The sequence below is a fragment of the Vulpes vulpes genome, chromosome 7, assembly GCF_048418805.1.
Source record: "Vulpes vulpes isolate BD-2025 chromosome 7, VulVul3, whole genome shotgun sequence".
Taxonomy (NCBI): Eukaryota; Metazoa; Chordata; class Mammalia; order Carnivora; family Canidae; genus Vulpes; species Vulpes vulpes.
Window position 1 is genome coordinate 535,636 of NC_132786.1, and position 13,798 is coordinate 549,433.

The 13,798-nt window shown below is 62.7% G+C and overlaps 1 protein-coding gene across 16 annotated transcripts in view; it reads left to right on the forward strand.

Moving 5' to 3' along the window:
* Positions 1 to 13,798, forward strand: part of TNS3 (tensin 3) — a 157,133-nt gene that overhangs the window by 10,370 nt on the left and 132,965 nt on the right. For 2 of the 16 annotated variants that reach the window (XM_072762771.1, XM_072762776.1), the window contains exon 1: positions 10,476 to 10,529. The exons of 10 other annotated variants lie outside the window; for them this stretch is intronic. Coding sequence is in view for 2 of the 6 variants with exons in the window: in XM_025987994.2 (XP_025843779.2) it covers positions 9,250 to 9,327 (78 nt within the window). In the remaining 4 variants the exon portion in view is untranslated. Of the gene's footprint in view, positions 1 to 9,130; positions 9,328 to 10,432; positions 10,530 to 10,606; positions 10,734 to 11,254; positions 11,326 to 13,798 lie in introns of those variants that run through there. 4 more of the 16 variants (XM_025987996.2, XM_072762765.1, XM_025987994.2 and 1 more) reach the window with 4 other exon arrangements.

Here is a 13,798-nt window from a genome sequence, read left to right on the forward strand (position 1 = left end):
GAATCCTGCGGGGACCCCCGGCCGCACCGTCCTGCCCCCTCAGCGGGGGAGACCCAGCGGCCTCCAGCGCCCTCGGCGGCGGCCACGGCATCGTGACGCAAATGCAGGTCCGTCGGAGGAACATTCCGGGCCCCAGGTCCTCGGGCTGCAGGAGAAGGGACTGGGGCCTTGCAGCCGCCCCATCCGTGCCCACGCGGGCTTCCCCGGGCCGCCCTTGACTGAAAGGTGAACGTGGAAGCCCGCGTGAAGACGTACAGCAGGACGAATTTTTTCTTTTCAATGCGCGACCAACTGTCGCAGTTTGGGCACGACTGCATTTCCCCCTTGGCTTGGAATCCAGCGGCCACGTTAGGATGTGCTGCGAGCCTGAGACGTACCGGCTCCGACGTCCGTACGGCAGGGGGCCACCGTGTCCCCGACGGCTTTCCAGCTACTTTCGGGCTCGCCGGGTTAATGACGGGGTTTCCACGAGAAGCACCCCCTTCCCCGAGATGCGGCGATGGTCCGACGGGGGAACCGCTGACATGGGTGGCAGTGCAGGGATGTAGCCTTAAAGCCGCTGTGCGGGGTCTCAGGTCTCAGCAGGAAGTCTGCGTCTCCCCGGGCCCCTCTCATGGGTGGCCCACAGCATGACGTTGCTTCTGCCGTCCAGACGTCTGTCCCCGTGGCTGAAATCTGAGCACGAGTCCCCGGCGTCGCGTGTTTCCTGAAGGATGCACACGATGGTGGGTGTGCAGGGGGCGTGAGGAGTGAAGTCAGCAGGGCCTTTGCTTCTTGTGGTCCCTCAAGGTCCCAGGAGGCAGTTTGGGCTCCAACAGGTTTCCGATCGCGTCCCCAAGCCCCAGTCTGTGGACGGGCTCCTGGGGGTGTCACACAAAGCCGCCTCCTGCCCCCTGGGGTGGACGTGATGCCCTTCAGGAGGGCTCAGACCCGCCTCTCTGTGCTGGGCATGTGCCGGGGACAGAGAGGTCGGGGCCAGGACACAGCGTCCCGCTGTCCTCGGGGTGGCCGGGGCGATTGGGTCCCAAGTCCTGCGGTGAGGAAGCAGGAGCCAGCAGGACTCGCGGGATGGCAGGATGAAAGCTGAGCGCCCTTTCCCTGCCCCTGCACCCCACCAGGCTGCCGGGGCACCCTGCAGGGCGGGGGGTGCTCCTTCTGAGCTTTCAAGTGGGGCTGATGGATGTTTCCGGGGACGTGGGGGCACCCAGGGATTGGCAGGGCCTGCGGGTGCGGGCGTGGGTCCTCTGCGGGAAGCGGCCTGAACGGAGCAGAGCCGGAGCTTTGGTTTCTGGTCCCGGGCTGTGAAAAGTGAAGCAAAACAGTGGGAGGGAGCGAGGGAGTGAGGCCGGCTGCTGGGCTCCCAGCGCCTCTTTGATCCTGGGTGCCCCTGGGTGCCCCTGGGTGCCTGGGCCTGCTGCTGCTTGCTCCCCGCAGGTGGCAATTCCCGTCCGTTTAATGCCCGAGCTCCAGGATGCAAGCCCCATGCAGGCGTCCGCCCCCTGGCTGCCGTCCTTCCTGCACGCGGCTTGGCCTCTTGGGTGGGAGCGGCCTGCGGAGGATTTCCGTGGCTTCCCCAGCGGCTGCCTGGGCAGGTGACGACGGTGCAGACAGGAGGTCTCCTCGTGCGTCAGACACCCCGGACCTGCCTTGTTGCCGGTGGGCAGAGCAGGCTGTGCCTGGAAGTGTGAGGCAGGCTGAGAACAACGAGGCGGTGTTTTGTGGGCTCGTGCTTCGTGGCTCTTTGTTTCCTGGTTTTGAAAGAGGACAAGACGGAGGAGCATGGCAGGGAGGAGGATCGGGCGAGAAGAGCCCGTGTTTGGGTGAAGGGGTCGCTCTGTGAGCTCAGAGCCAGCAGGAGCGTTTGCTGGTCCGGATGGGGTCCCTGTGCAGAGCACCCCATGGGGTGGGCACCCCGTGTTTGCCCCTCGCCAGCCAAGGAAGCCTTGTGCTGTTGGAAGAAGGGGCTGGAACCCTCCCCAGATGCGCCAGGTCCCCGGGGCTCCAGGCCTCTCCTGCGGGTGTTCTCGGGAGGCTCGGCCGTCCTGCCTGCTGGCTCCGTCTGGGGCGTAGGCTGCGGCCTCCCCGTGCTCCATCCATGACGGTGACTAGCGGTGCACCGGCAGGCAGAGCAGTGTCCGTGCCAGGGCCGCGTCATGGAGGCTGAAAACGGAAATGCCAATGAGCAAACAAACGTCACACCCCTGCGGGCTGCACAGAGCATCCCCATGACGACCTGGGTGCCCTGGGTCAGGCTGTGAGCCCGACGGGGCGTCGGGGGGCCGCGGGGTGGCTGCACACGGGCCCGGACAGAGGCCTCGGGGGTCTAAGAGCAGCCCAGGCCCCCGACCTCCATTTCGTGAAATAAAAGGAATTTTTAAGTCATACCATTTTGATTTATAAAGCTTCCCGGGGCAGCTGGGGCTCCTGGGTGGCTCTGCAGTTGCGCATCTGCCTTTGGCTCAGGGCAAAACCCCGGGGTCCCGGGATCGAGTTCCGTGTCGGGCTCCCTGCAGGGAGCCTGCTTCCCCCTCTGCCTGGGTCTCTGTCTCTCTCTGTGTTTCTCAGGAATAATTAAATAAAATCTTAAAAAAAAAATAAAAGCTTCCCGGGACCTCCGTGGAAGTGCTCCCTCGTGGCCCAGCGGTCTGCGGGATTCATGTTATAGGAGAGCGTCCTGGGGTCCCGGGGACCTGCACACGTCTGTACACACGCAGTGCGCCCGACCGCCTCCCACGTTGTGCGCCCGAGTGTGTGTGTGTGTGTGTGTGTGTGTGTGTGTGTGCCCACATGTGTGCACACGCTGGGCTGTGTCTGTGCGCGTCCCTGTGCGTGCGTCTGCGTGCTGCGGATCCCCGGAATGGGAGCCTGGGGCCCGGGCTTTGGTCGGTGCGCCCCTATTCCTTTTCCCCGTTGTCACGCTCACCGTGCAGAGGGCTTCGGGGCGACAGGCCAGGGTGGTGGTGGGGGCGGAGGACCGAGGGGGGCTGGGGGGAAGGGACGCCCGCCCACACCCTGCCCACCTGAAAGGCCGCCCGCGTGGCCCTGAGTGCGCCCTCCCCTCGACGGGCGAGCAGAGGCCTCCTGTCGCCAGGCGCTTGGTGTTCACGTCGTATTTCCACCTGTGGACTTGTCCTTGGGCTCATCCTTCCTTGTCCGTGGGATGCGCCCCTGCACGGGGGGCTGGGGACACAGTGCCGCACATTGGCCCCGTGGGCTCCGGGTCCTTCCAGCCGTCGTGGAACACAGCAGGGTCACCCCTTCATGCCAGGTGCTCCCCCCAGACCCCCCGACTGTGCTGGCGGGGCTGGAGGGCCGGGAATGTGGACACGTTTGTGGTTCTCCATGCAGGTGGATATAGGGCCGCATCACGTTCCCAGTGGGACCCCAGCTAGGCGCTGCCTGTCCCCGGGAGGTCCTGGCAGTGCCCCGAACGGAGGGCCTGTCTGTCCCCGTGCCCGCCGCCCCGGCTGTCCCCGTGCCCGCTGCCCTGGCTGTCCCCATGCCCGCCGCCCTGGCTCCCACACCCTCTGACCCCCGAGCGCCGTGTCGACGCCCCGTCCCGGCCTGTGCCTTGCCCTGGGCACTGTCCCCACCAGGTGCGGCACCAGCTTCATTGTCTCTGGCCAGCGGCTGCCGAACACACATCCGTCCCCGTCCCTTGGGTCTTTGTCCCAGGGCAGCCGGAGAAACCTTTTCGGGCATCTTGAGCCACATCTCGGCGCTCCTTTGCTCAGAACCTTCCAAGAGTCCCGTTTCTGTCTGGGGCCGAGTCTGAGTGAGCTCTGCTGGGCATTTGGGGGTGAAGCGTCCCCTGAAATGGAACGGAGACTGAGGCATGGGGGTGCCCTGCGGGGGGAGCTGTGCCCCTAGACTGAGGCGTGTGTAAGGCGCCGGCCCATCCCACGCAATGACCCCAGGTGGGACGTGAGGCAGCCGTAAGGACCTGAGGGAGGTCGAGGTGGCTCGAGGAGGAGTGGGCTCAGGAGGGGGGTGGTTTTCCACCGGGCGTCGGGCGAGGCCTTGGTGAGGGTGCGGTACTGTGGCAGACATCTGAAGTCACAGGCGCGAGAAGAGCATGTGCAAATGTCCTGGGGCAGCAGCTGCCCGGCAGGCTACAGACGAGCAGGGAGGCAGACAGGCCCCAGTGGGCAGGGTCGGCCTCAGGGGACCTGTGGGCCTGGGATCAGAGGTCTCGGGTGCCGAGTGTCGTCACGGCCTGGTCCCTGGTGGCCTGCAGATGCCAGAACTGTCAGCTGGGGACGCGGGCCAGGCCTCCTCTGCAGTTTTGTAGGCGTGGGACGGGGGTGGGGTGGGGTGGGGGTTGGCTCTGGGTGAACCATGGAGACGGGTGGGGTGGGAGGAGCGTGTCTGTGGAGGTCATCCCCAGTTCTGGCCCAGAGGGTGGAGGGTCACGTCGCCTTGGGGCACAGCCCGGGGAGGTGAGCAGCGGGGACTCCTAGAGCTCGGGGGTTCAGGAAGAGGGGGCGAGCGAGGAGGGGCTGGAGGAGGCTGGGGTCAGGGGGTGGGGTGGGGGAGGCCGGGTCGGGCGCCGCAGCTGGGCCGAGCATGCGCAGGATGGCCCAGACGGGCTCGGGGCCAGGGCCAGGGCCAGGGGCCTCCACGGGCGGTGAGGGCCTGTCTGGCAAGAGGGCAGGAGGCCGCAGGCAGGTGCCGGTGGGGCTGTGGCTGTGGCCGGGGTGGCCCGGGACCGCCGAGCACTTGCTGGGGATGGTTACCAGGGGCCGTGGGCCAACGGCACAGTGGGGGAGACGGCAACTGCGGCCTCAAGGGGATCAGGCAGTGGGCTGTTGGGAGCCCCTGGGCTGAGGAGGGCGTCCGGGTGCGGGGTGGCCTGCAGCGGGAAATGGGAGACAGTGGCTCTGCACCCAGGGTGCCGACTAACCATGTGGGTGCCAGGCTGTCAGAGGAATGGGGGGGGGGGGGGAGGGGGGGAATGCAGCACCCTCCTGGGGAGGGTTCCTGAGGGCTACACCCGGTGCTCCTTGCAGGCGGTGACCTGGGCTTGTGCCTCTGTCCCTCCCCTTCCTGACCTGGTGTGGAGCAGGTGCAGGTGTGGACCCGGCCAGGTGCCAGGAGGTCGGTCCCTGTGGCCCTGGGCTCCTGGTGGGGGGGAACAGCCCTCGGGTGTCCTCCTGGCCGTGTGCTCCCGCCCCCAAGGTGAGAGCCTGCCGCCCAGAGGGCCCTGGAGCCAGTGCTCCCAGCAGCGCCAGAGGTGGCCGAGCGCCGCCGCCCCGAGTGGCTCCATCCCTGCCCAGCAAGGGCCCCTCTGGCCCCGGGACGTGGCCTCCCCTCCTCCCGCGGCGTCACCGCAGGCCCCTGTCTCCCCTGCCCCGGCCCCGACCCTCCGCCGTGAGCCCCCACTGCCCCGTTTCCAGCAGGGTCAAGCCTCACCCTGAGCCGGGCACACGGCGCCACCGGGACCACGTCCCCGCGGGTGCCACCGTCCCTGCGTCCCTCCCACACTGTAAACCGGGGTATGACGGTGGGCGGGGAACCGTGGCCGTGAATCAGTGTCGCTCGGCTAATCGGATCTCAAAGGGCAGCAGATAGGAGGCCGCAGGCCCCAAGGCTCGGCCCGGGTGTGACCGCAGGGAGTGGCCTCCGTCGCCGCCGCCTTCAGACCTGGCGTCTGTCTGTGTTGACTCACTCCCCCCACCCCGGGCTGCTGCGCACAGGGTGCCCCAGCTACAGGGTGACGAGGGCGGGCAGTGCCGCCCGTGCGGGGCCGGGGGACGCCCGGGACACCCGCGGTGCTGCTCCTGCGGGATGGGCACGGACCGAGACGCTGCAGAAGCCCTGAGCTGACTTGGAAGGAGGGTGAAGACGATGGCGGATCTAGCGCAACAACATACTCTCTAACTTCTGAGTTTGTATGTTTGGAAACTCAAGCCCAGAACGTATATGGACTCTTTCATTTTTAATTAAAAAAAAAATATTTTTTTTAAGAGAGAGAATGGAGGGGTGCAGCAGCAGGAGGGGGGGAATCTTAGCCAGACGCCACACTGACTGTGGAGCCCCAGGTGGGATTCGATCTCAGGACTCTGAGATCATGACTTGAGCCGAAATCAAGAGCCAGTGGAACCACCCGGGCGCCCCGGCCCGTGTTCAGCCTTCAGGGGAGGTCAGCGAGGCCACTTGTTCAGAGGCTGGACCGGACAAGAACTCTCCTGACCTTCACTTTTGCTTTTCTGAGATCGAGGTGTAATCGGTGTTCGACCCTGTGCCAGTTTCAGGTGTGCAACACGGCGCTCCGCACGCGTGCGCAGGCAGTGGGGTCAACGTCGGCCGCCACTCGGACGTCGCCCCGTCACCCACCCCTGGCCGCCCTCGGCTCTACGTCGGTTGCCGTGCGTCCGGCGGGCCGGGCAGTGTGTGGGGCGCTCGGGGGTCGCGGCCTGCGCTCGGGGTCCCCGTCCCGGGGCCCGAGGCACGAGGTCCTGCCAGGTGTGTGGCCGAGGGCGGCCCCGGCCTGCTGGTCCCACGGACGTCCCGTCCCTGGACAGAGAATTTGCTGTTTCCCTTTTCTGGGTTGCAGCGGCCGTGACCGTGGGTGGCAGCGGCTCAGTGGGGGAAGCAGGCGCGTTCGGGGCCGCGCCTTCCGGGGCCAACCTCACAGGGACTTTCGGGGGTTGGTGGTGATGACGAAACCGGTTACTAAGAAACCTGTAGCCGCACAGCGCAGAGCAGGGCGGCCCGCGCCTGCGGGGCTGGTGCATTTGCTCGGGAACGGGCTGGCGCAGCTGCTGGCCTGTCCTCGTGGACACGGCGTGGACCGGAGGCCAGGGCGCTCGGGCCTCGGGCTGCCAGGCTCCTCGTTCTCAGGGGGGCTCCCTGGGGACCCCGCCCCTGGACCGTCTTGGTGCAGGGGAAGGGAAACCGGGTGTGTGGTCTGGGCCTGCGCCCCTCCTGCAGCTGGTCTCCTGGGGGGGCACCCCACTGCTGGGGTCGGGGTTCGCGCTCGCCGGGTGAAGGACGTGCCGGGTGCCAGCTGGGGCTGCAGGCAGGTAAGATGCACCCCACGGGGTTTGCCTGTGGCTTTGAGGTTTGCACTTGAGGCCGTGGGGCCCACTTGGCAGGAGCCCCGGGTCTGCGGCGTGCAGGGCTCTCGAGGCTCTGCCCCCGACCCCGGCAGCCGTCTTCTCTGTCCGCACGCCCTGGTGCTGCCCCCGGCTCCCTGACTTGGGCAGGTGGAGCAGCGAAGACCCCTCCTCTGTGGTCCTGTGCCGACCCCGCTGTGCCCCAGAGGAGCACAGTCCATCCTCTGCGGGACGGGCCTCACTTTTTTCCTGGGGTCTCGTGCAGCCAGAAGCCAGGGGTGGGCGGCTGCGGCCTCATGCGGGGCAGGTGGGCTATGGTGAGAGCCCGTCCCAGTCTCGGGGTTCCCCAGGGAGCCCCAGACCCTGCTGCGAGGGGGCCAGAGGGTGAGCGGAGGCAGGCTGACGGCATGGGTAAGCAGCAAAGCAGATTTTTTTCATTCCTGCCCAGTGCTTATTACCCGCGCTCCGTTTGTGTGCGGAAAACCCCAGACAAAGGCTCGATCCTGCAGACTGAGGCCCAGACGCACGGCCACGCTGCGGGGTCGGGCCCCCGGATGAGGCGGCTTGGATGTGGGCTGGCGAGCCGTGGAGGGGCGTCACTCGGCAGGGGCAGGGGCTGCAGGGGAAACAGGACCCCGAAGTGTCTGCAAAGCCGAAGCCTGAATCCGCCCTGGAAAGACGAACAGCAGTGAAGGAACCTCAGAAATGCGAGCGTGGGGAGCAAGGTGCCCGGCGACCGGAGTGGGCCTCGGGGTGTCACCCCCCAGTGGGTCGGCCGGTTGGCGTTCCCGTGGCTGGAGGCCAACGGGCCCCTGCTGCTCCCTGCAGACGCGGGGGGATGGATGCTGCGCGCCAGACCCGGAGAGGTTAATTCTGGCCTGGAAGCCGCTGGAATTTGCACATGTGTTAGCCATAAAGGCTTTGCTGTCGCCCACCCGGCGGCTCCCGGGCTAAGGCATTGGAGTTGCGCGCGGAATCAGGGATGGGAAGCCTGAGCGTGGGCCGGGGCGGCCAGGTCACGGGGGCTCCCCGCCTTCCGCTCCCCCTCCTGGTGGCCCCACGCGGTCAGGCCGCCCTTCCTTGCCCCGGGAGGAGAGCCGCGTCCCTCGGTCCCGTGGGGCTCTGGCCGCGGGTGTCCCCGCACACCCACCCGGCTTCCTTCAGGCTAAGTGACCCGTCCTCCGCCCTCTCGCTGGCACCCTGGCTCCCACCCTGCGGGGTTTCCCCGTCCCTGCAAGAACCCAGGGCCACAGCGCAGAACGGGACGGGATTTTCCAGCAGCTGGAAGGCCCTGAGGATGGGGGGGGTGCAGAGAGCCCCCAGGCTGTGCAAGGGCCCTAACCCTTCGCTCCCGGCCTGCCGGGACCCTCACCCCTCTCCGGCAAGGAGGGCTCCCCGGTTTCCTTGGTTGAAGGGGCAAACTGGAGAAAAAGCCTTTCCACTTGGGGATTTTCCTTTTTTTTTTTTTTTTTAAGATTTTTTATTTATTTATTCATGAGAGAGACAGACAGAGGCAGAGGGAGAAGCAGGCTCCATGCAGGGACCGGATACGGGACTCGATCCTGGGACCCCGGGGTCACCGCCTGAGCTCGCTCCACTGCCGAGTCCCGTCCCCCCCCCAGCCCTCCCCCCCTGCCATGCCCCGGCTCCAGGCCCCCCCCCCACCCCCCCCCCCCACCCCCCCCGCGCTGTGGGGTTTTCCTGCTTTGCACTCGCAGGCCCCTGAGCTGGGCATGCCCCTGAGCACGGCAGACCCGGGTCGGGGGCAGGACCCTGAAAGCCTGAGCCTGCAGGCCTGGCCCCGAGGCCTCAGCCGCAGGCACACAGACCCCCCAGCAGAGGCGAGGGGAGCACGTGGAAGCGGCCCGGCCTGCCCTGCCCGCCCTGCCCGGAGGCTGCTGTCTCCACTTCCCGGCTGCTGAGGAGCCTGAGCCTCCCCCCGGCTGCTGGCGGGCGGGGGAGGGAGGCTAATTCGTGTCAGATGGAGGGGCGCCGGGGGGCCCTGCTCGCTCGCCTGGCTTTTGTTCCCGGCCTCTGACTCCTCACGGTGCCGTGGCCGTGGGAGGCTGCAGGGAGGCCGCTGTGCCCCTGCCCGTCTCCGGTCGCACTTGGCGGGAACTTCAGGCGCGGGGCCCGGCCGCGGGAGAGGGGCTCAGCGCCCGCCAACTGGGGGGCTCCTGCCCGGGCGGCCATGCGGCTGCGCGCCCTGACCTCGGGGCCGCCTGGAGGCTGCGCTCGCCGGGCCCAGCCACGCCGGCATCCGCGCCAGGTGAGTGGGTGCGAGCCGTGGGGGTGCGGGGGGGGGGGCGGGAGCTGGGGAGCCGGGTCTCTGGGAGCCAAGCGCTTTTGGGCCAGGGCGCCTGCGAGTGTGCCCTTGTCGGTGCACATTGGCGTGTTTCTGTGCACACGGGCGCCTTGCATGGCCCGCAGGGGGTCGAGGCGGGAGGCAGGCGCCCTGGGGAGCGCACGTGGGGGACAGGCGGGAGCCAGCTGTCCAATGCAAGTGCCGTTTGAACACTCTCCCCTGGACTCCTTTCCTGGGGTGGGAGTGGGACGCTGGCCGCAGCCCAGATTCCCCCCAAGGGAGGGGGCCCCCAGCCTGCTGGTGCTGGGGCTGTGCCGACTGCCTCCCCAGGGCCGCGCCGCCCTCCTGGTCCAGGAGACGCCCCGGGCCCCGCTGGCTCCAGCAGCCGTCCCTCTGAGCCTGGTAATTAGGCATTTATTACATTTTTTCCCCTGGAAACTTGTAAGGTTCTGAGAAATGAAAAGTCGCAGCGGCGGCTACTTCCCGTCACTGTGGCCGTCCCACGCGTGCGGGTGTTCGGCGTCAGGGCCCGACACCATTGCCGGGAGCCTGGGGACAGTGTGTGGTGGTGGAGGGCGTCCACGCCGGTGTCCTCCGCTGCCGGCGGCCGGACGGCCCAGTGGGCATCATCCCGGAGGCGCGGGGCCCCTGTGTTCCGTGCATGGAGGTTGGTCTGTGTTTTTGGCCGGGGTCCGCCCCCGGGAACGACACCTGCGGTTTCCCGGCCCCGGAGCTCGCGCCTAAATCCTCTCTCCCAGGCCCGGATTCTGCTGATTTGGCCTTTGTGGGGGTCGCTGTTGTGCCGCCGTGACTGCACCCGGGGGACCCACGGAGAGTTCTGTGCAGCTTCGCATTCCGCAGCGCACAGCAGAGCCTTACCCGCGGACGCACGGGGAGCTTTCCCTTTGCTCCATTTTGCAGAGATTTTTTTTCCTTCTATAAAGGGACCTCACAGTCAAGACGGGCGCTGATGACTGGGTGCCCCTCGGGGAGTCCCGGGGGAATGGGCAGCCCCGCGCGCTGCCCTTCCAACTGTCTGCTCCTAACAATTAAATGCAATTTAGATTCCTGAACTGAGCCTGCCCAAGGCCCCGCCTCGCAGCTCCCGCCCCCGGCTCACTGCGGCCCCACCTCCCCGGAGCTAGGAGCCAGGAACGCGGCGTCAGGTGAGAACAAAGGCCGGCTAATCCCGCTGGCTCACCTCACACCGGGAATGTTCTGTGCGGGTGACGCAGGAGCAGAGGCTGGGGCTCAGGGATGGGCCCGCCCGGCTCAGCGCCTCGCTGGGGAGCCTGCAGCCTTCTAGCCGTGGCCCAGCGGGCAGGAAAGCCGCGGAACACAGTGCCTCTTTCTCCCTGGGTGGAATAAAGGTATTTGGAAGGAATAAAAGGTCCCAGTGTCCCCAGTTGGCCCACTGACTGCGGCTGATTCATGCCCCGTTAACAAACGGTAATTGAGGGCCCAAGGCCCACTGTCTGCAGGGGCTGGGGACGCGGGGGAGAGCCCTGTGCCCCGCGATGGAGCACGCACGGGAGAGAAGGCACAGAAACAAGCCACCCTGACACGTGGGGGAAGGGATGTGCCAGCTGGGGCACGGCCACGAGGACTGTATTTTGAGATGTCTGAATGCCTGCTCCTGTCTGAGCGCAAGCCGGGGGGAGACGGGGCCCGAGCCCACAGCCTTGGACTTCAGCCGTGTGGTTTCGGTTTTGCGTCCTCCCGTCCGTGTTTGTGGGACTGGGGTGGTCATGGTTACGCACACAAGGGCCCTGCCGAGGTCCCGGGTTTCACAGTGGGAGCACCGAGGTCCCTGTCTTGCAGGCACTGGGGGGCTCTCAAAGAGTTCAGTCTCCGTAATGAGCATGTGATTGGGTGCCTTCTGTTTACGCAGGGTGGGTCCTTCTGGTGTGGTCCACGACGTAGTGGTGGCGCCCAGTCCTGGCTACAGGTTGGCATCATGGGGTGAGTTTGGAAAAAAAATGTGTACTCTGGCCCCATCTCCAGATGGTCTGTCTTAACTGGGCAGGGTGGGGTTTACACAGAGTGGTTTCAAAAGCTGAGCAAGTGGGCAGCCCGGGGGGCTCCTTCGGCCCAGGGCATGACCCCAGGGTCCCAGGATCGAGTCCTACATCTGGCTCCCTGCATGGAGCCTGCTTCTCCCTCTGCCTGTGTCTCTGCCTCTCATGAATAAATAAATAAAATGTAAAAAAAAAAAAAAAAGGTGACCTGGTGATTCCTGTGGCTGCTGGTGTGCACGACTGGTACCCGGTATCTATAGTGTTTGGTCATTTACAGTAGCTCTGTTCCTAGGCGGGATGGGAAGTATCCTTTGGGTCCCCAAGTCCCTAGGCACATGCCCGGGGCCCCGGAGCGTGCACTGCAAGCAGCAGAACCTGCATCCTGCTTGGTGCACGACACTGCCCCCTTAGCCAGGCTTGACAAGATCAGCAAAAACACCACAAGATGCCTGACGATGTGACGAGCCTGCAGAGGAACTGGGAGTGGTCAGGTGGAACGTGGGGACCTGTAAGCCGCCTGCACTCCAGACAGCTGGAATAGCCGGGAAGACGGGAGCAGCCAGAGCAACCGCCCACATGGGAATCCCCCCTCTGCCGGTCCCAGGCCCTTGTAAGGCCAACGGGGGGACGGTAGCTGTGAGCGGTTAGGCTGTGGGTCAGGGAGTAAGGGGTCGTGGTCTGAAAACATCGAGTTGTGCACGTAAGCACCTGCAGTTTTCAAAGTTGTTTTGGCCGTTCTAAGTGCTTTGAATGTAAACATGAATTTTAGAACCCATTTGCCGATTTATTTATTATTTAAAAAAAAAATCCGGCTGGGATCTCCATTGGGATGATGTGGAATCTGTAGGTTGTACGGAAGAACTGCATCTTGACTCGAGCGAGGCTCACCATCCATGAACATGGTATATCCCTCCGTTCCGTCTCCAGGTCTTCCTCACTTTCTTTCTGAAATGTTTTTTTTTTTTTTTTTAAATATGTGGTTAGGTGAGAATCTTTTTTTTTTTTTTTAATTTTTATGTATTTTTTAAGACAGAAATAGAGAGAGAGACAGGCAGAGGGAGAAGCAGGCTCCGTGCAGGGAGCCTGACGTGGGACTCGATCCAGGGTCTCCAGGATCATGCCCTGGGCCAAAGGCAGGTGCTGAACCACTGAGCCACCCAGGCTGCCCTGGTTTGTGTTTTTTTTTAATCTTCTAGGTGTTTCACGTCTTTTGTTAGATTTACTCCTAAGACTTAATGTTTTTGATGATACTATAAATGGTAATATTCTTTGAGTTTCAGTTTCTGAATGTGCATTGCTAGGAAGTAGTTTGTACATCCAGTGAACTCCTGTCCTTCAACTTGGCTAAACTTCTTTGTTAGTTCTAGAGGGTTTTTTTGTACATTTCATAACTTTTTGTTTGTTTTTATAGACAGTGGTGTCTGTGACTAAGGACAGTTTCACTTCTTCCTTTGCAAACTGGATACTTTGTATTTATTTTTCTTGCCCAGATGCACTGGTTAGTGTTAAATAGAAATGTTCATTGCAGACATCTGTGCCTCGTTCCAGAGCTTAAAGGGAAAGCATTCAGTCTGTTGTTGTTAATTTGGGGTTTGCTATAGGTTTTATAGAGTTGAGGAACCCTTTCTCTATTTTGATTTGAGAGTGTTTATCAGAAAGTGTATGTTGGATTTTGTCAGACTTTTTTTTTTTTCTTTTTCCTGATTAATTGAAAGATTGTGTAGGTTTCTTTTTTAGTTTATTGTTTGGTATTTGAATGTTAAACCAACTTTGCCTCCCTGGGATAAATCCTGTTTGCTATGATGTATTATTTAGAAGTGTGTTGTTGGGGGCACTTGGGAGGCTCAGTGGTTGAGTGTTTGCCCTCGGCTCAGGTTGTGATCCTGGGATCCTGGGATCCAGTCCCCCATTGGGCTCCCCGCAGGGAGCCTGCTTCTCCCTCTGCCTGTGTCTCTGCCTTTCTCTTCTCTCATGAATAACTAATAATAAAAAAATTATAAATGTGTTTAGTTTCCAAAAACTTGGGAATTTTATGGAGATCTTTTATTTATGGTTTCTAATATAATTCCGTTGTGATTGGAGAACATATTTAGTATGGTTTGAATGCTTTTAAATTTACTTAGACTTAAAAAAATTATTTAGACGTGTTTTATGTCCTAGACTGTGGTCTGCCTCATTAAACATTCCATATGTGCTTGAAAAGGATGTGTATTCTGTTGCTATCAGTGTCAATTAGGTCAGGTCTTTTGAGAATGTTATGTATCTTTGGTTATTTTCTGCAATAACTATCAATTGTTATTATTGATAAAAATAATTATTAGTGATTGAGAATGGGTCTATTAGCTTGTTGGGGCTGCTGTAACAAAATACTGTGGACTGCGGGACTTAAATGCAGTAATTTATTTTCTTACAGTTCT